The sequence below is a fragment of the Oncorhynchus clarkii genome, chromosome 21, assembly GCF_045791955.1.
Source record: "Oncorhynchus clarkii lewisi isolate Uvic-CL-2024 chromosome 21, UVic_Ocla_1.0, whole genome shotgun sequence".
NCBI lineage: Eukaryota > Metazoa > Chordata > Actinopteri > Salmoniformes > Salmonidae > Oncorhynchus > Oncorhynchus clarkii.
The window spans coordinates 46668219-46691839 of NC_092167.1; the positions used below are offsets into that span (position 1 = coordinate 46668219).

The 23621-nt window shown below is 45.0% G+C and overlaps 1 protein-coding gene across 1 annotated transcript in view; it reads right to left on the reverse strand.

The window, feature by feature from the left end:
• Positions 1 to 23621, reverse strand: part of LOC139379099 (ArfGAP with RhoGAP domain, ankyrin repeat and PH domain 2) — a 224414-nt gene that overhangs the window by 118164 nt on the left and 82629 nt on the right. Inside the window, exon 11 of the mRNA XM_071121911.1 lies at positions 18944 to 19143. Within this exon, the coding sequence (XP_070978012.1) occupies positions 18944 to 19143 (200 nt within the window). The remainder of the gene's footprint in view (positions 1 to 18943; positions 19144 to 23621) is intronic.

Here is a 23621-nt window from a genome sequence, read left to right on the forward strand (position 1 = left end):
CCTAAAATAAAAAATAAAAATATATCCTCTACCACATGATACAAATCACCATACACAAAAACCCTCTCCTACAACCGTATATCCAAAACATCTTCCCCAGCAATACAGACAGCCCCCCCAACACACCATATCTCCTCAAACATCTCCACACATTTGATCATTTTATAGAACTCAAACTCAACCCTAAGGCGCGCAGAGACCATCCCATTAAACAGTAGTAAAGGGTCTGTTATACCCCCACCTTTAACCCTGTTCCTCCTTGTTAGCCAAATAGCTAACTTTGCCTGAGCAAACAGAAAATTCAACAAAACACATTTTTCTTTCTCCTTACTCGAATACCTGTATCCCATTATAAACATCCCAACAGCAAAAACCACCCCCAACCTGTCACACAGACATTCCAACAGAGACATTAATGGCATTAACCTGGTGCACACAGAAAACACATGAATTACAGTTTCTTTCATTTGACAGAAAGGACACCCCTGCCCAATTCCCGGATCAACCCGTGCCAACCAGCTGTTAGTGGCCAGGGCTCCATGAAGAACCCTCCACTGGAGGTCCCCTGACCTCTTTGGTACTGGGGGTTTGTAGAGCGCCCTCCATCGAAAACCCACCATACTCTCCGCCCCACATACCCCCTGCCACTGATGTGCCTTTACTCCTGTTAGGCTTCTAATGCTCCTAACCTTAACGCAGAGGTTGTAGAGGGCTTTACCTCCCACCCCCTCAAACTCCCCCAGGCTCGGAGTGTTAAAATCTAACAAGTCCTCCAGACCCCCTTGCCAGTCTCCAGTCTCTGCCGTCACCTGCAGTGGCGGGAACATTGGTGGCCCCTCTCCCTTTGGCCTCTCAAACACCCCCCTTACCGGCTCAGACAGTGCCTCCTGGACCTCCTCCAGGAATCTTTCCAGCAGCCTAAGAGACGTTATTCCTGTTTGTTGCGCCAAGACCTCCGGGGTTTTCCACCCCTCCTCTCCCAGCAGTCTCAGGTCACCCAGCCTTTGTAAACCTCCTGCCATCAGTTGCCTCTGCAGGGTGGCCGACTGAACCGATCTCAAAAGGATGGCTGGGTTGTGGAAGATAGGCTCCTCCCACACCCACTGCCCAGGCTCCACACCCCCTTCTCGTGTGGGCCTTAGCAGCTGCCAGGCCCTCAGCACCGCAGAGTAAAACTCTGAGAGACCTGCTGTACTCAGCCTCTCCAGCTTCATGAGGAACAGCTGCCGGTCCAACCCTAATCCGCCAGCTCTCCTCAGCAGCGCGCATGCTGGTTCCCTCCAGCCAACATCAGTGTGGTACAGCAGTCTCTGCACCGCCTTTAGTCGGAAAGCAGCCATCCTGCTCTCCAGTTCCACCAAGCCCTGTCCTCCTTCGTGGACGGTCATGTACAAAACTGCTGCCTTCAGCCAGTGATGTCCCGACCAAAAGAAGTCCACCAGCTTGCGTTGCAGGTCTGCAAGCAGACCGGCGGGGGGGTTGAGGACAGCCAGTTTATGCCACAAGGAAGATGCCACCAGGTTGTTGATTATCAGCACCCTCCCTCTATATGACACTTGGGACAGGAGCCACCTCCACCTGGCCAGTCTTGACACCACTGCCTGTGACAGCCCCTCCCAGTTCTTGCTGACCCACCTCTCCGAGCCCAGGTACACCCCCAACACTTTAAGCCCTTCACAACCCCACTGCAAACCCCCTGGAAGCAGAGGAGGAGCCCTATCCCCCCATGCCCCACATAACAGAGCTTTGCTCTTGCCCCAGTTTACCTTAGCTGATGAAGCTCCCTCGTACACCTTCAGACTGGTCTCTAGTTCCTGCATATCTTGCCCATCCCTGACCATCACAGAAACATCATCTGCATATGCTGAGACTGCTATTCCTGTCACCACATCCATGCCTATCCAGCACACTCCCCGCAGTCTCCTGCGTAGCAGTCCTAAAAAAGGCTCAATGGCTAGTGTGTACAGCTGCCCAGATAGAGGGCATCCTTGTCTAATACCCCGTCTCACCCAGACTGGCCTACTGAGCCCCCCTCCCACCTTAACCATACATGACGCCCCAGCATACAACAGCTTCACACAGGTCACAAAACTCTTCCCAAACCCAAACACAGACATCACATTAAACAGATACTCATGATCCACTCTATCAAAAGCCTTCTCTTGATCTAAAGAGACCAGTCCAAAGTTCACATTAGAACCTCTCCACAAATCCAACATGTCCCTAATCAAGAACAAGTTGTCCGTGATTGAGCGTCCCGGTACACAATATGTCTGGTCCTTGTGTATTATAGAGTCCAGATGGGACTTCAGTCTGTTAGAGAGGACCTTGGCAAAAATCTTGTAGTCCGCACAGAGTAATGCCACAGGCCTCCAGTTCTTAAGTTCACACAAGTCCCCTTTTTTGGGCAGGAGAGTCAGAGCCGCCCGACGGCAGCTCATCGGCAACTCTCCTACCCTGACGCATTCACGCAACACGCAAAATAAATCCTGTCCAATTGTTCCCCAGAATTTTTTGTAAAATTCCACTGGAAGTCCATCGACCCCAGGTGCACGACCGGGGGACATCTGGGTTACTGCCTCTGCCAGTTCATGTGACAACAGAGGAATGTCCATTTCATCCCTCTGTGCCCGAGAGAGCTTAGGGAGTCCTGCGAACAAGACCTGAGCACACATAGGATCACACATTTCTGCCCTATACAATTCAGTATAAAACTCCACAGTCCGCTCCCGCATCTCCCCCACCACAGAGGTCATCCGCCCATCAGACAGCCGTAGACAATGCATACCCTTGGATTCACTGCTCTGTCTTTCCAAACCAAAGAAGAAGGAGCTGGGAGCATCCATCTCCTTGAGCATGGAGAACCTAGCTCTTACAAGTGCTCCCTTTGCTTTAACCTGGAAAAAACTGCCCAGGTCCCTACGTAATTCGGCTAAGTTAGCCTGGAGGCCTACATTGCCTTGCCCCACCATCTCTACCTCCATCTCACTAATACACCGCTCTAGTTCCCCCAATACTCTCCTAGCCTCTGAGGATGAGAGAGCAGTATACTGTTGACAGAAAAGCCGAATTTGCACTTTCCCCACATCCCACCATTGACTCAGAGACTCATACTCCTCTCTTCGCTGCCCCCATCTTTCCCAAAAAGTCTGGAAACCTGAGCAAAAAGTGGCATCTTGTAAGAGCTTTACATTGAACTTCCAATAAGATGCCTGCCGGGGCCCTGGTGAAATAGACAGCCGAGCCATGGTTATGTGGTGATCCGAAAACCCCACTGGGAGAATGGTAGCACCCAGCAGCCTATTGCTCTGATTCCTGGACATGTAAAAGCGATCAAGTCGAGCTGCACTCACCCTAGCCCCAAAAACCTTCACCCACGTATACTGTCTTGTGTTTGGATGTTTAGTTCTCCAAACATCCACTAGGTCAAACTGATTAAAGATATCCCTTAACACTCCCACTGACACTGAATGAGGCTCTTCCCCATTTCTGTCTTTTGTAAAATCCATTGTACAGTTCCAGTCACCTCCGATCACCAGCGTCTCCTCAGGCGCTACTTGTGAGAGTTCCTGTCTAAGACTCCCAAATAGAACCCCTCTTTCTCTCCCTGTGTTAGGCGCATACACATTTATAAAGACAAAACACATGTTGTTAATTTCTGCTTTAACAACAAGCAACCTACCCCTACACACCTCCTTTGAGGAGCAAATTTTTACAGCCAGACCAGGTGCAAAAAGGACTGCCACCCCTGCACTAAGATTTGTCCCATGGCTCAACACACTTGCCCCTTTCCACCAGAGCCCCCAATCAACTTCATTCACCACATCACTATGCGTCTCCTGCAGAAACAACACCTGTACTTTTTTTTGTTTTACATATTCACCCAACACACTCCTCTTTCCCGCATCTCTGGCGCCATTTATATTGAGCGAGCCTACCCGAAGAGTCTCCATAAGAAGTGGGAGAAAAGCCAGCAGAGAAATAGACCAATAGCAAAGCTCAAAAAGCCCCAGTGTCAGTAAGAAATTAAACATCTAAACAGTGTCTGAAGGTAAACCTTTACGCACTGTTGTGACCCACTTCCTCAACCTAAACCGTTTCCTGGGTGAGAGGACACCATGCCCCTCATTTCTCATAGCATGTTGTACTGATCTTACAAACTTCCTAGGATCAGGAAAAAAAGCCTCAAGATTAACTTTTTTCCCCTTAGTCTCATTCAGGAACCTTGTCAGTTCTCTCAACGTGTACTTAGACCCCTCGGGTTGACTGGATGTCAGCTCCGGGCCAATTGAAGAGGAGTCTGAAAAAAATAACTCCTCATCCTCTTCCTCAGACTCACTTTCCTCCTCTTCTCTATCTCCCACCCTGACCACCTGCCCTTTCTCTCTGGTTAGGGCCTCACCCACAGCAACAGGCAACATTTCCATGGTGCCTTTGTCCACACCCTTTTTCTTTTTCCTCTTGACACCCTCCTCCTCCCCCCCTAATCTCTTACACTTCCCCACTATACTCTCCTCATCCACTAGAATTACCTGACTAGACGCAGTATCATCTGCACCACCCTCCATAGCATGACTAGGGCCAGCCTCAGCTACACCACCCTCCATAGCATGACTAGGGCCAGCCTCAGCTACACCACCCTCCATAGCATGACTCGGCCCAGCATTATCTGCACCACCCTCCATAGCATGACTCGGCCCAGCATCATCTGCACCACCCTCCATAGCATGTCTAGGCCCAGCCTCAGCTACCCCACCATCTCTAGCCTGACTAGACCCAGCCTCTGCTTCTCCACCATCTCTAGCCTGACTAGACCCAGCCTCCACTACCCTACCATCTCTAGCCTGACTAGACCCAGCCTCTGCTTCTCCACCATCTCTAGCCTGACTAGACCCAGCCTCCACTACCCTACCATCTCTAGCCTGACTAGGCCCAGCCTCATCTACACCACCATCTCTAGACTGACTAGGCCCAGCCTCTGCTATCTGCATCTCCTTACCCCCTGCATTTTGACCTCGATTTCCCCCACCTGCCGTTGTACCCTCACCTTGTCTATGGCCTTTATGTGGGCACGCAAAACTCTTGTGCCCCAAATCCCCACATTCAAAACACCGTAGACTATCTGTGCTGGCATAGAGCCCCTCCCCATGCCTCACTTTAAAATGCACATTTAGCTGTTGCTCATTATTGTTCAGAAACATAAACACTTGCCTCCTGAACGAAACAACGTGCTTAACGGCATCTGCCTGAAAACCTGCTGACAGTACACGGAAACCGCTAGCAAACTTACCAAAACGACTCAGCTCTTTCCTAATTTGATCATCCGTAATAAACGGAGGCAAATTTGCCACTACAACTCTTGTTGAAGGGGTAGAGAGAGGTGAAATTGACACCAACACATCCCTTACAAATATTCCGCTAGCAATTAGCCTACCGACCAAATTAGCCCTTTTCATGAACACAACCACAGCTTTGTTCATTCTAGAAGCAGAATGTATAAACTCAGCTCCTACCTGTTCACCGACCGCGAGCAGAACCTCCTCCACCTTAACTCCGTTCTCAGGAACACACCTGAATCCATGCTGTATCGACAGCGTCTCCTCCGCGCTAGGCTGAGAAGCCATTGCGCACACTACACCTTCCAACCCCCAGGAAAGTTACTCTGTCCTCTTCCACCCTAACTTTGAAAAAAAAACTTTGGATACCGCTAAAACAAATATTTAATTAACCCTCCACCATAGAAAATAACATGTAAATAAAAGAATCAAGAAAGTTAGTTAGGATAGAGCTTTCCACACCAAACACTCAAACTCCAAAAAACTCCCAGCATGCACCGAAAGAGAGAGAGAGAGAGAGAGAGAGAGAGAGATACACACACACACACAGGGGTACAAACATCTACCTGGAGGCGAAAACATTCCCTCCCCAATATGCCCCCCCTAGACACAACTACGACAACATAACCAACAAAAACGGGTCACAACTCCCGCTGACACCCCTATCAGCTTACAGCAAAATCACACTCTACTTGAACATATCTTTGCTCAATCATGAGGCATCAAAGTCAATGGAACTGAATAATATTAAGAAATGCTAGATGGAAGGAAAGTAGTGTAGAAATGTACCAAAAGACAATTAGGCAACAACAAATTCAATCCCTTCAAGACAATTTCCTGGACAAAATGTTTAAATGTAATAGTGAAGGTGTAAACAGAATATTTCACCGCTTCTCTATCAAATCAAAAGAATGTCAAGCAGACAACCTAAGAACATTTACAACGCTGACAAATGGTTTGATGAAGAATGAATAAACCTAAGAAAGAAATTGAGAAACCTGTCCAACCATAAACAGAAAACCTGAGCCTACTTCACTACGGTGATTCACTAAAACAATACAGAAATACACTACAGAAAAAGAGGGAACAGCACGTCAGAAATCAGCTCAATGTAGATGAAGAATCCACAGAATCTATGACAAAGAACAAACAGCAAAAACATATAGATGATCAAATACTAATCTTAGAATTAACTATTAAAGACTACCAGAACCCACTGGATTCTCTAATTACCTTGAATGAACTAGAGGACAAAAAACAAACCCTGCTACACAAAAAGGCCTGTGGTGTTGATGGTATCCTGAATGAAATGATTAAATATACAGACCACAAATTCCAATTGGCTATACTTAAACTCTTTAACATAATCCTCAGCTCTGGCATCTTCCCCAATATTTGGAACTGAGGACTGATCACCCCAATCCACAAAAGTATGCGTCAACAGCAACCTTGGGTAAATACTCATTAACGGCAGACTGGTACATTTTCTCAGTGAAAACAGTGTACTGAGCAAATGTCAAATTGGCTTCTTACCAAAGTACCGTACAACAGACCACGTATTCACCGTGCACACCCTAATTGATAAACAAACAAAACAAAGGCAAAGTCTTCTCATGCTTTGTTGATTTCAAAAAAGCTTTAGACTCAATTTGGCATGAGGGCCTGCTATACAAATTAATGGAAAGGGGTGATTGGGGAATAACATATGACATTATAAAATCCATGTGCACAAACAAGCGCACGGTTAAAATTGGCAAAAAACACATTAATTTCCACAGGGCCGTATCGACAAATTGGTCAGGGCACTAGAACAGTCTGCAGCACCCGGCCTCACTCTACTAGAATATGTCTACTGTCAAATGTCTACTGTTTGCTGCTGATGATCTGATGCTTCTGACCCCAACCAAGGAGAGCCTACAGCAGCACCTAGATCTTCTGCACAGATTCTGTCAGATCTGGGCCCTGACAGTAAATCGCAGTAAGACAAAAATAATGGTTTTGCAAAAAAGGTCCAGTTCCCAAGAACATGAAAACAAATTGCACTAGACACTGTTGCCCTAGAGCACACAAAAAGTGTACAAACCTTGGCCTAAGCATCAGCGCCACAGGTAACTTCCACAAAGCTGTGAACGATCTGAGAGACATGGCAAGAAGGGCCTTCTTTGCCATCAAAAGAAACCTCAAATTCGACCAATTAGGATCTGGCTAAAAATACTTGAATCCGTCATAGAACCCATTGCCCTTTATGGTTGTGAGGTCTGGTGTCCGCGCGCCAACCAAGAATTCACAAAACGAGACAAAAACCAAATTGAAGTGCTGCATGCAGAATTCTGCAAAAAGTATCCTCTGAGTACAACGTTAACCATTAAATATTATATGCAGAGCAGAATTTGGCAGATACCCGCTTATTATCAAAATCCAGAAAAGAGCCGTTCAACTCTAAAACCACTTAAAAGGAAGCAATTCCCAAACTTTCCATAACAAAGCCATCACCCACAGTGAAATAAAACTGGAGAAGTGTCCGTTAAGCAAGCTGGTCCTGGGGCTCTGTTCACAAACACAAACACCCCACAGAGTCCCAGGACTGCAACGCAATTAGACCCAAACAAACAATCAACAAACAATCATGAGAAAACAAATAAAGATAATTACTTGACACATTGGAAAGAATTTCCCAAAAAACAGCGCAAACTAGAATGCTATTTGGCCCTAAACAGAGAGTACACAGTGGCATAATACCGGACCACTGTGACTGACCCAAACTTAAGGAAAGCTTTGACTATGTACAGACTCAGTGAGCTTAGCCTTGCTATTGAGAGAGGCCACCGTAGGCAGACCAACGCATCTATCTCCAGTGCGTCTCTTTGGGCCGGTTTACATGGCACCAGCCTTACGCATGGTGTCCCCGGTTCGCCTGCACAGCCCAGTGAGGGCTATTCCACCTCGCCGCACTGGCAGGGCGACCGGGAGCATTCAACCAGGTAAGGTTGGGCAGGCTCGGTGCTCAAGAGCTCCAGTGCGCCTGCACGGTCCGGTCTATCGAGTGCCACCTCCACGCACTAGCCCTCCGGTGGCAGCCCCCCGCACCAGGCTTCCTGTGCGTGTCCAGAGCCCAGTACTCCCTGTTCCTCCTCCCCGCACTCGCCCTGAGGTGTGTGTCCTCGGCCCAATACCACCAGCACCACGCACCAGGCCTACAGTGCGCCTCGTCTGTCCAGAGCAGCTAGAGTCTCCCGCCTGTCCAGAGCCGCCAGAGTCTCCCGCCTGTCCAGAGTCGCCAGAGTCTCCCGCCTGTCCAGAGTCGCCATGGTCTCCCGCCTGTCCAGAGCCGCCAGAGTCTCCCGCCTGTCCAGAGCTGCAAGAGTCTCCCGCCTGTCCAGAGCCGCCAGAGTCTCCCGCCTGTCCAGAGCCACCAGAGTCTCCCGCCTATCCAGAGCCGCCAGAGTCTCCCGCCTGTCCAGAGCCGCCAGAGTCTCCCGCCTGTCATGAGCCGCCAGAGTCTCCCGCCTGTCATGAGCCGCCAGAGTCTCCCACCTGTCATGAGCCGCCAGAGTCTCCCGTCTGTAATGAGCCGCCAGAGTCTCCCCTCTGTCATGAGCCGCCAGAGTCTCCCGTCTGTCATGAGCCGCCAGAGCCGCAAGTCAGCCAGGATCCTCCAGAACCGCCATTCAGCCAGGATCCGCCAGAGCCGCCATTCAGCCAGGAACCGCCAGAGCCGCCATTCAGCCAGGATCCGCCAGAGCCGCCATTCAGCCAGGATCCGCCAGAGTCGCCATTCAGCCAGAAGCTGCCAGAGCCATCAACCAGCCTGAGCTACCTCTCAGTCCTGAACTACCTCGGTCCGGAGCTGCCCCTCAGTCCAGTGGGGCCATTTAGTAGGGTCGCCATTCCTAGGATGCAAAACGGACTAAAACGATTATGCAGTGGGGTCCACGTCCCGCGCCAGAGCCGCCACCGTGTACAGACGCCTACCCAGACCCTCCCCTATGGGTTTAGGTGTGCGGCCGGGAGTCCGCACCTTTGGGGTGGGGTACTGTCACGCCCTGGCCTTAGTTATCTTTGTTTTCTTTATTGTTTTGGTTAGGCCAGGGTGTAAAATGGGTGATTTATTGTGTTTCGTCTTGTCTAGGGGTTTATTAGAATAATGGGGTTGTGTTCAGTTTAGTTGTCTAGGTAAGTCTATGGTTTCCTAGAGTGGTTCTCAATCAGAGGCAGGTGTTTATTGTTGTCTCTGATTGGGAACCATATTTAGGCAGCCATATTCTTTGGGTATTTTGTGGGTGATTGTTTCCTGTCTTTGTGTTTTATGCACCAGTTAAGACTGGTACGGTTTTCATGTTTATTGTTTTGTAGTTTGTTCATGTTTGAGTTTTCTTATTAAAGAACCATGAACTATAACCACGCTGCGTTTTGGTCCGCCTCTCCTTCCCAGAAAGAAAGCCGTGACAGTAATGTGTACTGTTAATATTTTATTTCACATTTGTTTATCTATTTCACTAGCTTTGGCAAAATAAACATGTGTTTCCCATGCCAATAAAGCCCTTGCAGTGGAATTGAATTGAATTGAGAGAGAGAGAGAGGAACAATTTGGTTCGAGGACACCATTCTGGACACACCACTTCCTAACGGGAAGCCAAGGAGAGGTCCCAGTAGCATCACAGACTACGACATCAGAGCAGGGCTACACGTCGCAGCAACTGTCTATTCTCTCTCTCCCCCTTTCATTCTCCACTCACATTAAGAAAAGAAAGACAATCTGGAATAATTTAATCATTAGTCTTATCATTAGAGATTCTGTCACACCCTGATCTGTTTCACCTGTTCCTGTGATTGTCTCCACCCCCTCCAGGTGTCCCTTGTTTCCCCCAGTGTATTTATCCGTGTCTCCTGTCTCTCTGTGTCAGTGTATTTATCCCTGTGTTTCCTGTCTCTCTGTGCCAGCGTATTTATCCCTGTGTTTCCTGTCTCTCTGTGCCAGTGTATTTATCCCTGTGTTTCCTGTCTCTCTGTACCAGTGTATTTATCCCTGTGTTTCCTGCTTCTCTGTGCCAGTGTATTTATCCCTGTGTCTCCTGTCTCTCTGTGCCAGTGTATTTATCCCTGTGTTTCCTGTCTCTCTGTACCAGTGTATTTATCCCTGTGTTTCCTGTCTCTCTGTGCCAGTGTATTTATCCCTGTGTCTCCTGTCTCTCTGTGCCAGTGTATTTATCCCTGTGTTTCCTGTCTCTCTGTGCCAGTGTATTTATCCCTGTGTTTCCTGTCTCTCTGTGCCAGTGTATTTATCACTGTGTTTCCTGTGTTTTTCCCTTTCTCCTGATTTTAGCATTCTCCTTTTTCTAGTCCTCCTGGTTTTGACCCTTGCCTGTTTCTGGACTTTGTACCCACCTGACTCTGATCTGGTTTTGACCTTTATGCCTGTCCACGACCATTCTCTTGACGACCCCTTTGGATCATTAAACATTGTAAGACTCCAACCATCTGCCTCCTGTGTCTGCATTTGGGTCTCGCCTCGTGCCTTGATAGTTTCCTCTTCCTCCAGTTCTATAATTAACTTTATTGTCTGTAACACCCAAAACCTAATTAAAAGCATTTTTGTCATTGATTTTCCAAACCAGGTTGGGTAATTTAAGGCGAGTGGTCCGTCCGAGGACGACTTACTCATTTTGACTTTGCCCTACGCAGCTCCGCCGCATGTGTCGATAATATTTAACATTCCTGTAAATTAAATCATTTAAGGACCCGTTTGAAAAAGCTGTGGCGGAAACTTGAGGAATACCAATTACATGGGTTGAATTAAAACGTACGACAAAGACAGGGTATCTGAGACCTCCCTGAGGAGAGAGAATGGGAGAATGAAGAGTTGTGTGTTTGCTAGCATACATGTGTGTGTGTGTGCATAGTCCTACGTGTTTGTGTACAAAGGTGGTGTCCTCTTAAACAAATCTAAAAGACAAGGTTAAGTCACCAAGACTCCCAATTCATAATGGATTAGTCTAAAATATACTACCACCATGCACTGGGAGATCTAATACATACTACCACCATGCACTGGGAGATCTAATACATATTACCACCATGCACTGGGAGATCTAATACATATTACCACCATGCACTGGGAGATCTAATACATAATACCACCATGCACTGGGAGATCTAATACATATTACCACCATGCACTGGGAGATCTAATACATATTACCACCATGCACTGAGAGATCTAATACATGCTACCACCATGCACTGGGAGATCTAATACATATTACCACCATGCACTGGGAGATCTATCTAATACATGCTACCACCATGCACTGGGAGATCTAATACATATTACCACCATGCACTGGGAGATCTAATACATATTACCACCATGCACTGAGAGATCTAATACATGCTACCACCATGCACTGCGAGATCTAATACATATTACCACCATGCACTGGGAGATCTATCTAATACATACTACCACCATGCACTGGGAGATCTAATACATGCTACCACCATGCACTGTGAGTTCTAATACATACTACCACCATGCACTGGGAGATCTAATACATATTGCCACCATGCACTGTGTGATCTATCTAATACATGCTACCACCATGCACTGGGAGATCTAATACATATTACCACCATGCACTGGGAGATCTATCTAATACATACTACCACCATGCACTGGGAGATCTATCTAATATATACTACCACCATGCACTGGGAGATCTAATACATATTAGCACCATTCACTGTGAGATCTATCTAATACATACTACCACCATGCACTGGGAGATCTAATACATACTACCACCATGTACTGGGAGATCTATCTAATACATACTACCACCATGCACTGGGAGATCTATCTAATACATACTACCACCATGCACTGGGAGATCTAATACATACTACCACCATGCACTGGGAGATCTAATCCATATTACCACCATGCACTGTGAGATCTAATACATATTACCACCATTCACTGTGAGATCTATCTAATACATACTACCACCATGTACTGGGAGATCGATCTAATACATACTACCACCATGCACTGGGAGATCTAATACATACTACCACCATGTACTGGGAGATCTATCTAATATATACTACAACCATGCACTGTGAGATCTAATACATACTACCACCATGCACTGGGAGATCTAATACATACTACCACCATGCACTGGGAGATCTATATAATACATACAGTGCCTTGCGAAAGTATTCGGCCCCCTTGAACTTTGCGACCTTTTGCCACATTTCAGGCTTCAAACATAAAGATATAAAACTGTATTTTTTTGTGAAGAATCAACAACAAGTGGGACACAATCATGAAGTGGAACAACATTTATTGGATATTTCAAACGTTTTTAACAAATCAAAAACTAAAAAATTGGGCGTGCAAAATTATTCAGCCCCCTTAAGTTAAATACTTTGTAGCGCCACCTTTTGCTGCGATTACAGCTGTAAGTCGCTTGGGGTATGTCTCTATCAGTTTTGCACATCGAGAGACTGAAATTTTTTCCCATTCCTCCTTGCAAAACAGCTCAAGCTCAGTGAGGTTGGATGGAGAGCATTTGTGAACAGCAGTTTTCAGTTCTTTCCACAGATTCTCGATTGGATTCAGGTCTGGACTTTGACTTGGCCATTCTAACACCTGGATATGTTTATTTTTTAACCATTCCATTGTAGATTTTGCTTTATGTTTTGGATCATTGTCTTGTTGGAAGACAAATCTCCGTCCCAGTCTCAGGTCTTTTGCAGACTCCATCAGGTTTTCTTCCAGAATGGTCCTGTATTTGGCTCCATCCATCTTCCCATCAATTTTAACCATCTTCCCTGTCCCTGCTGAAGAAAAGCAGGCCCAAACCATGATGCTGCCACCACCATGTTTGACAGTGGGGATGGTGTGTTCAGCTGTGTTGCTTTTACGCCAAACATAACGTTTTGCATTGTTGCCAAAAAGTTCAATTTTGGTTTCATCTGACCAGAGCACCTTCTTCCACATGTTTGGTGTGTCTCCCAGGTGGCTTGTGGCAAACTTTAAACAACACTTTTTATGGATATCTTTAAGAAATGGCTTTCTTCTTGCCACTCTTCCATAAAGGCCAGATTTGTGCAATATACGACTGATTGTTGTCCTATGGACAGAGTCTCCCACCTCAGCTGTAGATCTCTGCAGTTCATCCAGAGTGATCATGGGCCTCTTGGCTGCATCTCTGATCAGTCTTCTCCTTGTATGAGCTGAAAGTTTAGAGGGACTGCCAGGTCTTGGTAGATTTGCAGTGGTCTGATACTCCTTCCATTTCAATATTATCGCTTGCACAGTGCTCCTTGGGATGTTTAAAAATGGGAAAGCTTTTTGTATCCAAATCCGGCTTTAAACTTCTTCACAACAGTATCTCGGACCTGCCTGGTGTGTTCCTTGTTCTTCATGATGCTCTCTGCGCTTTTAACGGACCTCTGAGACTAGCACAGTGCAGGTGCATTTATACGGAGACTTGATTACACACAGGTGGATTGTATTTATCATCATTAGTCATTTAGGTCAACATTGGATCATTCAGAGATCCTCACTGAACTTCTGGAGAGAGTTTGCTGCACTGAAAGTAAAGGGGCTGAATAATTTCGCACGCCCAATTTTTCAGTTTTTGATTTGTTAAAAAAGTTTGAAATATCAAATAAATGTCGTTCCACTTCATGATTGTGTCCCACTTGTTGTTGATTCTTCACAAAAAAATACAGTTTTATATCTTTATGTTTGAAGCCTGAAATGTGGCAAAAGGTCGCAAAGTTCAAGGGGGCCGAATACTTTCGCAAGGCACTGTACTACCACCAGGGGGAGGTTTATGACCCCCATAAATACCTTTCCCATTCTTCCTCTCTCTACTCTACCGATGTGACTATTGAAAATCCCTTTGTTAACATTGAGAGAGAGTCTGGTGACATCAAAAGATGGGAACGGAACCATATTTCGGTAATCCAACCAGCTGACAATATGCGTTGGTACTAAATTAATATGATGCCAGATCAGTTGGCGTCTGAGACATTATTACTTATGACGACATAAACTCTATTTATACGATTCACATGGAATTGTTGTGCAATTTAAATGTTTAAAAATATAACTATTTGTGAAAAGATGAACTACAATTTTAGCTTCCAAATGAGAGAATTGGGTTTTCATGAGTGAACTATGCTCAACTCAGTGGCCCTGCCCACGTGAACAGACATTGGTTATAAACTATGAAACACGCCCTTCTCTCCCCTCCTATATAAAGCCCTTAACGAAAATGTAACTTTCTGTTCCGAGGACGTAGGGCGACAGTCCTACATTAAAAGGGCTCAGACAATAACCTGTTCCACGAATATGTGGACTTGAGGTCCCCACGTTGAGAGGACAAAGAACTAAGCCAACTTCAGCAAGAATCAAACTAAATTAGCATTGAATTTCAATGGGAAGGTGACGACCTACAACCTGAATTTCGACTATACCAGCCAGAATATAGCACGAGCATATAGCATGGCAGCTTGGTATGAACTTTGAAGTGTTATTCACTAAAGAAGTGATGACTCCTAGCCGTCGCATTAGCGCAGCAACTGTAGACGTGGGCTAGGAGAGGACGGACAGAGTACCAATTCTGCCACGCTCCAGTTCACCACTAGACAGTCTTCCGAGAACCAGAGATAAAAATTGGACAATCCGGCATACCATCTACGACCAATCCACCGAAGCGCAGCTCAGAGTAAATACTTATTGCATTTTCCATTTTTAAAATGGGCGGTTATTTAGAATGCATAAGATTCTGTATTTACGATAGTACAGCTTCTCCCTTTGTTACTCAGTCTTCCCGCTCTTTCACTCAACCCCAGCCCCTTTTCTTTGTGTAACCAGCCGCTGTATCGGCTCCGTTCACCAGGTCCATCAATGTAGCATTCATTCTGTGTGATTAGTTAGGTATTTAGTAAATAAAGAATTAAAACAAAATTATGTATTGCTGATTCAACTCGTTAGCCAGGGTTCGTGAAGATAACCAATAATTTACAACTTTCATGAGACTAAACAAGGTGACGATTAAATATTGACTTCTATTGACGTAAAAGATTACAAGGTCTTTAAGAGTTTATTCGGAAGATAACAGCTCTATAAACATTATTTTGTGGTTGTCACGTCCTGACTTTAGAGATCCTTATTTATTCTCTATGTTTGGTTAGGTCAGGGTGTGACTCGGGAATCAATGTTTTCTATTTCTTTGTTGTTTTTGCCAAGTGTGGTTCCCAATCAGAGGCAGCTGTCTATCTCTGATTGGGGATCATATATAAGTTGTGATTTTCCGACATTGCGTTTGTGGGGAGTAATTTTATTTTTAGCCGTTTTGTTGCCTGACAGAACTGTGCACTTTCATTTTTTCGTTGCGGTGTTCAGTTCTCCTTCTTCAACCCACGAGTATTGTTACAGTGGTGCCCTGACTTTCTAGTTAATTACATTCACCTGATTAGCTTAATCAGGTAATATGAATTACAGAGAAATTATTTTATAGAATAGCATGTTATATCACTTAATCGGGCATAGCCAAAGACACGACACCTGGAATTAAAATACATTTGGGGGGGTGGGGGGTTGCACAACATGCGTACCACTTTGAAGATGCAAAATATTTTTACAATTACAGCTGCAAGTCTCGTGGGGTATGTCTCTATAAGCTTGGCACATCTAGCCACTGGGATTTTTGCCCATTCTTCAAGGCAAAACTGCTCCAGATCCTTCAAGTTGGATGGGTTACGCTGGTGTACAGCAATCTTTAAGTCATACCACAGATTCTCAATTGGATTGAGGTCTGGGCTTTGACTAGGCCTTTCCAAGACATGTAAATAGTTCCCCTTAAACCACTCAAGTGTCGCTTTAGCAGTATGCTTAGGGTCAATGTCCTGTTGGAAGGTGAACCTCCATCCCAGTCTCAAATCTCTGGAAGATTGAAACAGGTTTCCCTCAAGAATTTCCCTGTATTTAGCGCCATCTATCACTCATTAATTTCTGACCAGTTTCCCAGTCCCTGCTGATGAAAAACTTTCCCACAGCATGATGCTGCCACCACCATGCTTCACTATGGGGAAGGTGTTCTCGGGTTGATGAGGTGTTGGGTTTGCCCCAGACATTGCGTTTTCCTTGATGGCCAAAAAGCTTTTAGCCTCATTTGACCAGAGTACCTTCTTCCATATGTTCGGGGTGTTTCCCATATGTCTTTTGGCAAATACAAAATGTGTTTCCTTATTTTTCTTCTTTAAGCATTGGCTTTGTTTTGGCCACTCTTCCGTAAAGCCCAGCTCTGTGGAGTGTACGGCTTAAAGTTGTCCAATGGACAGATACTCCATTCTTCGCTGTGGAGCCTTGCAGCTCCTTCAGGGTTATCTTTGGTCTCTTTGTTGTCTCTCTGATTAATGCCCTCCTTGTCTGGTCTGTGAGTTTTCGTGGGCGGCCCTCTCATGACAGGTTTGTTGTGGTGCCATATTCTTTCAATTTTTTTATAATGGATTTATTGGTGCTCTGTGGGATGTTCAAAGTTTCTGATATTTTTTTATAACCCAACCCTGATCTGTACTTCTCCACAACTTTGATCGTGACCAGTTTGGAGAGGTCCTTGATATTCATGGTGCCACTTGCTTAGCGGTGATGCAGACTCTGGGGCCTTTCAGAAAAGGTGTAAATATACTGAGATCATGTGACAGATCATGTGACTTCTGAAGGTAATTGGTTGCACTAGATCTTATTTGGGGGTTTCATAGCAAAGGGAGTGAATACATACGCATCACTTTACAATTTTTACATTCTTTTGAAACAAGTTATTTTTTTCATTTCACTTCACCAATTTGGACTATTTTGTGTATGTCCATTACATGAAATTCAAATAAAAAAAAAATATTTAAATCACAGGCTGTAATGCAAAAAAAAATAGGGAAAATGCCAAGGGGGATGAATACTTTTGCAAGGCACTGTATTCTCTGTTTTTATTTAAACTAATCCGTCCGGCTAGTCAGAGGCTAGGAAAGCACACACAAATTTGCCCCTGGGTGGTGTAACACATGAGCTCTTAATCGTCTTTCTGGGTGGTGTAACACATTAACTCTTAATCATCTCCCTGGGTGGTGTAACACATTAACTCTTACTAGTCTTCCTGGGTGGTGTAACACATGAGCTCTTAATCATCTTCCTGGCTGGTGTAACACATTAACTCTTACTAGTCTTCCTGGGTGGTGTAACACATTAACTCTTACTAGTCTTCCTGGGTGGTGTAACACATTAACTCTTACTAGTCTTTCTGGGTGGTGTAACACATGAACTCTTACTAGTCTTTCTGGGTGGTGTAACACATTAACTCTTACTAGTCTTTCTGGGTGATGTAACACATGAACTCTTACTAGTCTTTCTGGGTGGTGTAACACATTAACTCTTAGTAGTATTTCTGGGTGGTGTAACACATGAACTCTTACTAGTCTTTCTGGGTGGTGTAACACATTAACTCTTACTAGTCTTTCTGGGTGGTGTAACACATGAACTCTTACTAGTCTTTCTGGGTGGTGTAACACATGAACTCTTACTAGTCTTTCTGGGTGGTGTAACACATGAACTCTTACTAGTCTTTCTGGGTGGTGTAACACATTAACTCTTACTAGTCTTTCTGGGTGGTGTAACACATGAACTCTTACTATTCTTTCTGGGTGGTGTAACACATTAACTCTTACTAGTCTTCCTGGGTGGTGTAAACCATGAACTCTTACTAGTCTTCCTGGGTGGTGTAACACATTAACTCTTACTAGTCTTCCTGGGTGGTGTAACACATTAACTCTTACTAGTCTTTCTGGGTGGTGTAACACATTAACTCTTACTAGTCTTTCTGGGTGGTGTAACAGATTAACTCTTACTAGTCTTCCTGGGTGGTGTAACACATGAACTCTTACTAGTCTTCCTGGGTGGTGTAACACATGAACTCTTACTAGTCTTCCTGGGTGGTGTAACACATTAACTCTTACTAGTCTTTCTGGGTGGTGTAACACATTAACTCTTACTAGTCTTTCTGGGTGGTGTAACACCTTAACTCTTAGTAGTCTTTCTGGGTGGTGTAACACATGATATCAGTGAGGCGTTCCTTTTTTTATTTTCTCTATCGCACACCTGTCTATTCTCTTTTTCTCTTGCTACCTCTCTCTTCTTTATCTCCTTCTCTCCCTGGCTTGTACTCTTCCTTTTTCTCTCTCCGTCTCTCTCTGAAATGGTTGGTTTCACCCTCTGTCCACTCATCCCCTGTTCCATTTGTGAAAAGTGAGGCGAGGAGTCAAGCTCTATTTTCATGTTCAACAGAGTCCATCAATCAGTTAAAGTGAAGAGCAAGAAGAAGGAGGAGGAGAGGGAAGGAGAGGGAGAAGGAGGCAGGGTGAGGAAGGGAAGAAGAGAAGGGAAGCAGGGGACAAGAGGCAAAAGAGGACAGAAGGGATGCATGTGTGAAGGAGAGGTATGGAGGGAGTGGAAGTAGAGTCTATAGACAGAAGTCTGGAGAATAAAGGAACGAAAAGTTCGGAGAGTGACATTGGCATAGCGGCAGTCTCTTTAGTACCTGCACACTTCTTACAGATGACAACCCCCAGATTGATGGAGGCCCATTCGGGCTGCGACGCTCGGCAGTCGGCACAGATCCTGTTGGACTCGTTGAACCAGATCTTCTCGGCCACTTCATAATCGGAGAGCGTTTCGGCTATCGATTCCTGGAATGCTTCAATCCACTCCTCTTTCTCCCTTTCCGATTCGGCCGTGAAGCTGAAACAAAATATATAGATATATATATTTTTAAACCACATTATTGATGTTAGCAGACCAATTAAACAGTACATACAATTTGTGTTGCTTCGTGTGGTGGGGTTATATGGTTTCTTTACATTGTGGGTGATGTGTACGGGTTGAATAGGTTAAGTGCAACGATGCATATAAAACCTGTATTGCTGACGGTACGTATAGGCCAATTAGAGGTTTTGAAGCAAACGGTCGGCCATATTGGTAGTCCTCAGAAGGAGCAGTCCTACATTGGAATGTGTAGGCTCTAGAGTATTTCAAAGACATTTTCCAAGGTCAAAATGTGACTGATATAAGTATTTATTTGTGGTAGTGGGGACAGTAACATGCGTACTCTCTAAAATAATTACTTATATATATCTTTTTTTTTCTGTTCACATAATAAAAAATACACATTAAGGTGTCTATAATAGATTCAAAACAGTGTGGTTCAAGCCCTGAATGCTGATTGGCTGACAGCCGTGATATACAGTGCATTGCGAAAGTATTCGGCCCCTTGAACTTTGCGACCTTTTGCCACATTTCAGGCTTCAAACATAAAGATATAAAACTGTATTTTTTTGTGAAGAATCAACAACAAGTGGGACACAATCATGAAGTGGAACGACATTTATTGGATATTTCAAACTTTTTTAACAAATCAAAAACTGAAAAATTGGGCGTGCAAAATTATTCAGCCCCCTTCAGTTAATACTTTGTAGCGCCACCTTTTGCTGCGATTACAGCTGTAAGTCGCTTGGGGTATGTCTCTATCAGTTTTGCACATCGAGAGACTGAATTTTTTTTCCCATTCCTCCTTGCAAAACAGCTCGAGCTCAGTGAGGTTGGATGGAGAGCATTTGTGAACAGCAGTTTTCAGTTCTTTCCACAGATTCTCGATTGGATTCAGGTCTGGACTTTGACTTGGCCATTCTAACACCTAAATATGTTTATTTTTGAACCATTCCATTGTAGATTTTGCTTTATGTTTTGGACCATGGTCTTGTTGGAAGACAAATCTCCGTCCCAGTCTCAGGTCTTTTGCAGACTCCATCAGGTTTTCTTCCAGAATGGTCCTGTATTTGGCTCCATCCATCTTCCCATCAATTTTAACCATCTTCCCTGTCCCTGCTGAAGAAAAGCAGGCCCAAACCATGATGCTGCCACCACCATGTTTGACAGTGGGGATGGTGTGTTCAGGGTGATGAGCTGTGTTGCTTTTACGCCAAACATAACGTCTTGCATTGTTGCCAAAAAGTTCAATTTTGGTTTCATCTGACCAGAGCACCTTCTTCCACATGTTTGGTGTGTCTCCCAGGTGGCTTGTGGCAAACTTTAAACAACACTTTTTATGGATATCTTTAAGAAATGGCTTTCTTCTTGCCACTCTTCCATAAAGGCCAGATTTGTGCAATATACGACTGATTGTTGTCCTATGGTCAGAGTCTCCCACCTCAGCTGTAGAGGTATACCGTGTGTGTGTGTGTGTGTGTGTGTGTGTGTGTGTATGTAGAGTTATACCGTGTGTGTGTGTGTGTGTGTGTGTGTGTGTGTGTGTGTGTGTGTGTGTGTGTGTGTGTGTGTGTGTGTGTGTGTGTGTGTGTGTGTGTGTGTATGTAGAGGTATACCGTGTGTGTGTGTGTGTGTGTGTGTGTGTGTGTGTGTGTGTGTGTGTGTGTGTGTGTGTGTGTGTGTGTGTGTGTGTGTGTGTGTGTGTGTGTGTGTGTGTGTGTGTGTGTGTGTGTGTATGTAGAGGTATACCGTGTGTGTGTGTGTGTGTGTGTGTGTGTGTGTGTGTGTGTGTGTGTGTGTGTGTGTGTGTGTGTGTGTGTGTGTGTGTGTGTGTAGAGGCTTCAACTCCCTTTGCATTTTTCTTATTTGGAACCTGGAATTGAAATATAATTTTTTGGGGGGGGGTTGTATCATTTGATTTACACAACATGCCACCTTTTGCTACAATTACAGCTGCAAGTCTCTTGGGGTATGTCTCTATAAGCTTGGCACATCTAGCCACTGGGATTGTTGCCCATTCTTCAAGGCAAAACTGCTCCAGATCCTTCAAGTTGGATGGGTTACGCTGGTGTACAGCAATCTTTAAGTCATACCACAGATTCTCAATTGGATTGAGGTCTGGGCTTTGACTAGGCTATTCCAAGACATTCAAATGTTTCCCCTTAAACTACCCAAGTGTTGCTTTAGCAGTATGCTTAGGGTCATTGTCCTGCAGGAAGGTGAACCTCCGTCCCAGTCTCAAATCTCTAGAAGACTGAAACAAGTTTCCCTCAAGAATTTCCCTGTATTTAGCGCCATCCATCATTTCTTCAATTCTGACCAGTTTCCCTGTCCCTGCCGATGAAAAACATCCCCAGAGCATGATGCTGCCACCACCATGCTTCACTGTGGGGATGGTGTTCGAGGTGCTGAATTGTGTTGGGTTTGCGCCAGACCTTCGGGAGTCTCCCACATGCCTTTTGGCAAACACCAAACGTGTTTGCTTATTTTTTCTTTAAGCAATGGCTTTTTCCTGGGCACTCTTCTGTAAATCCCCGCTCCGTGGAGTGTACGGCTTAAAGTGGTCCTGTGGACAGATACTCCAATCTCTGCTATGAGGCTTTGCAGCTCCTTCAGGGTTATCTTCGGTCTCTTTGTTGTCTCTCTGATTAATGGCCTCCTTGCCTGGTCCGTGAGTTTTGGTGGGCGGCCCTCTCTTGGCAGGTTTGTTGTGGTGCCATATTCTTTCATTTTTTTAATGATGGTTTTAATGGTGCTCCGTGGGATGTTCAAAGTTTCTGATATTTTTTTTATAACCCAATCCTGATCTGTACTTCTCCACAACTTTGTCCCTGACCTGTTTGGAGAGGTCCTTGGTCTTCATGGTTGCTTGGTGGTGCCCCTTGCTTAGTGGTGTTGCAGACTCTGGGGCCTTTCAGAACAGGTGTATATATACTGAGATCATGTGACACTTTGATTGCATACAGGTGGACTTTATATAACTAATTATGCGACTTCTGAAGGTAATTGTTTGCAGCAGATATTATTTAGGAGCTTATAACAAAGGAGGTGAATATATTTTTTCCCCTTTAAAAAAAGAAACAAGTTATTTTTTTCCATTTCACTTCATCAATTTGGACTATTTTGTGTGTGTCCATTACATGAAATCCAAATAAAAATCCCTTTAAATTACAGGTCGTCATTCAACAAAATAGGAAAAATGCCTAAGGGGTGTGAATACTTTTGCAAGGCACTGTAAACAGGTCCTTTGACATCATCAGTGTAATATGAAACATTAACGGAGAACATTGAAATATTATTCTCACATGAGAGGGAGAGAGAAAGAAAGAGAGAGGAAGGAAGGGAGAGAGTGAGACAGAGTGGGAAATGAAAAACAGGGGGGGAAGATGAGAACACTGGAGAAAAATGTTGATGTGTCAGCCATTAGAGTCCATATAAGTGCATGTGTGCAAAATAATAAATGTCTCACAGTGTGTGTGTGTGTGTGTGTATATTTCAATCTCAGACACACACACACACACACACACACACACTCCTTATCAGTCATGTTGCTCTTTTTCTACCACTCAGAATCCTTTAGCACACAATCCTTTTCCCTCTGCTTTCACAGAAACACACATTCCTATCCCCCCTGCCAGTCTCTCGGGCTGGGAGAGGAAGAGCTCCCAAATTGGGTGCCTGTCAGGGCCTAAAGTGACTGGGAGTCATCCGAGACTGGTGCTACCCTGTCACTTACTCCAGCCATGTCTCACTCATTAGGCTTCTAGCAAGACAACTACTGAGCGGAATGCTTCCCCCAAAGCTTTTCAACATATCTATTACTTTCTCTCACAGGCAAGCATAAAGATGCACACATTGCAGCTGCAAGTAGAGCTGGTGAATCTCTCTCTCTCTCTCTTTTTTTTTTCTTGCTGCTGGAAAGAAGGAAGGAAGAGAGGGAAGGAGGATAGGAGATGAGGGAGGAGAGAAGAGGAGAGAAGCTGAGATGAAGTTAGTCTGGTGGTTTCCATGGTAACCTCTCGTTCTGTCTCTCCCCCCCATCTCCCTCTCCATTCCTCTCTTTCCTGTTGACACAGAGGGTCGGTGGTAGTATATCCCAGAGTAGCATCAGCAGCAGCAGTTGGGATCGATAGGAGAGCATCTGAACTCAATCAACCTATCTGCTTTCTGCTGAGGACAATTCCAAAGGGATGACTGCTCCCATCAGGACTTGAACAACTGCCTCAAAGACCACAGAAGAAGTGGGAGAGTGAACTACTGCCTCCAAGACCACAGAAGAAGATGGATAATGAACTACTAACTCAGTGTTCTGCTATTACTGTAAGAATAGTCCACAGAGACCAGTGCTAGCATATGCCAACCTGTGCCCTTCCATTAGCCATTACCACTGCAAATTATATACCAATCCAGCACCAACACATGTTCTACAAATAAAAACCTGAAGTGTTCGGTAA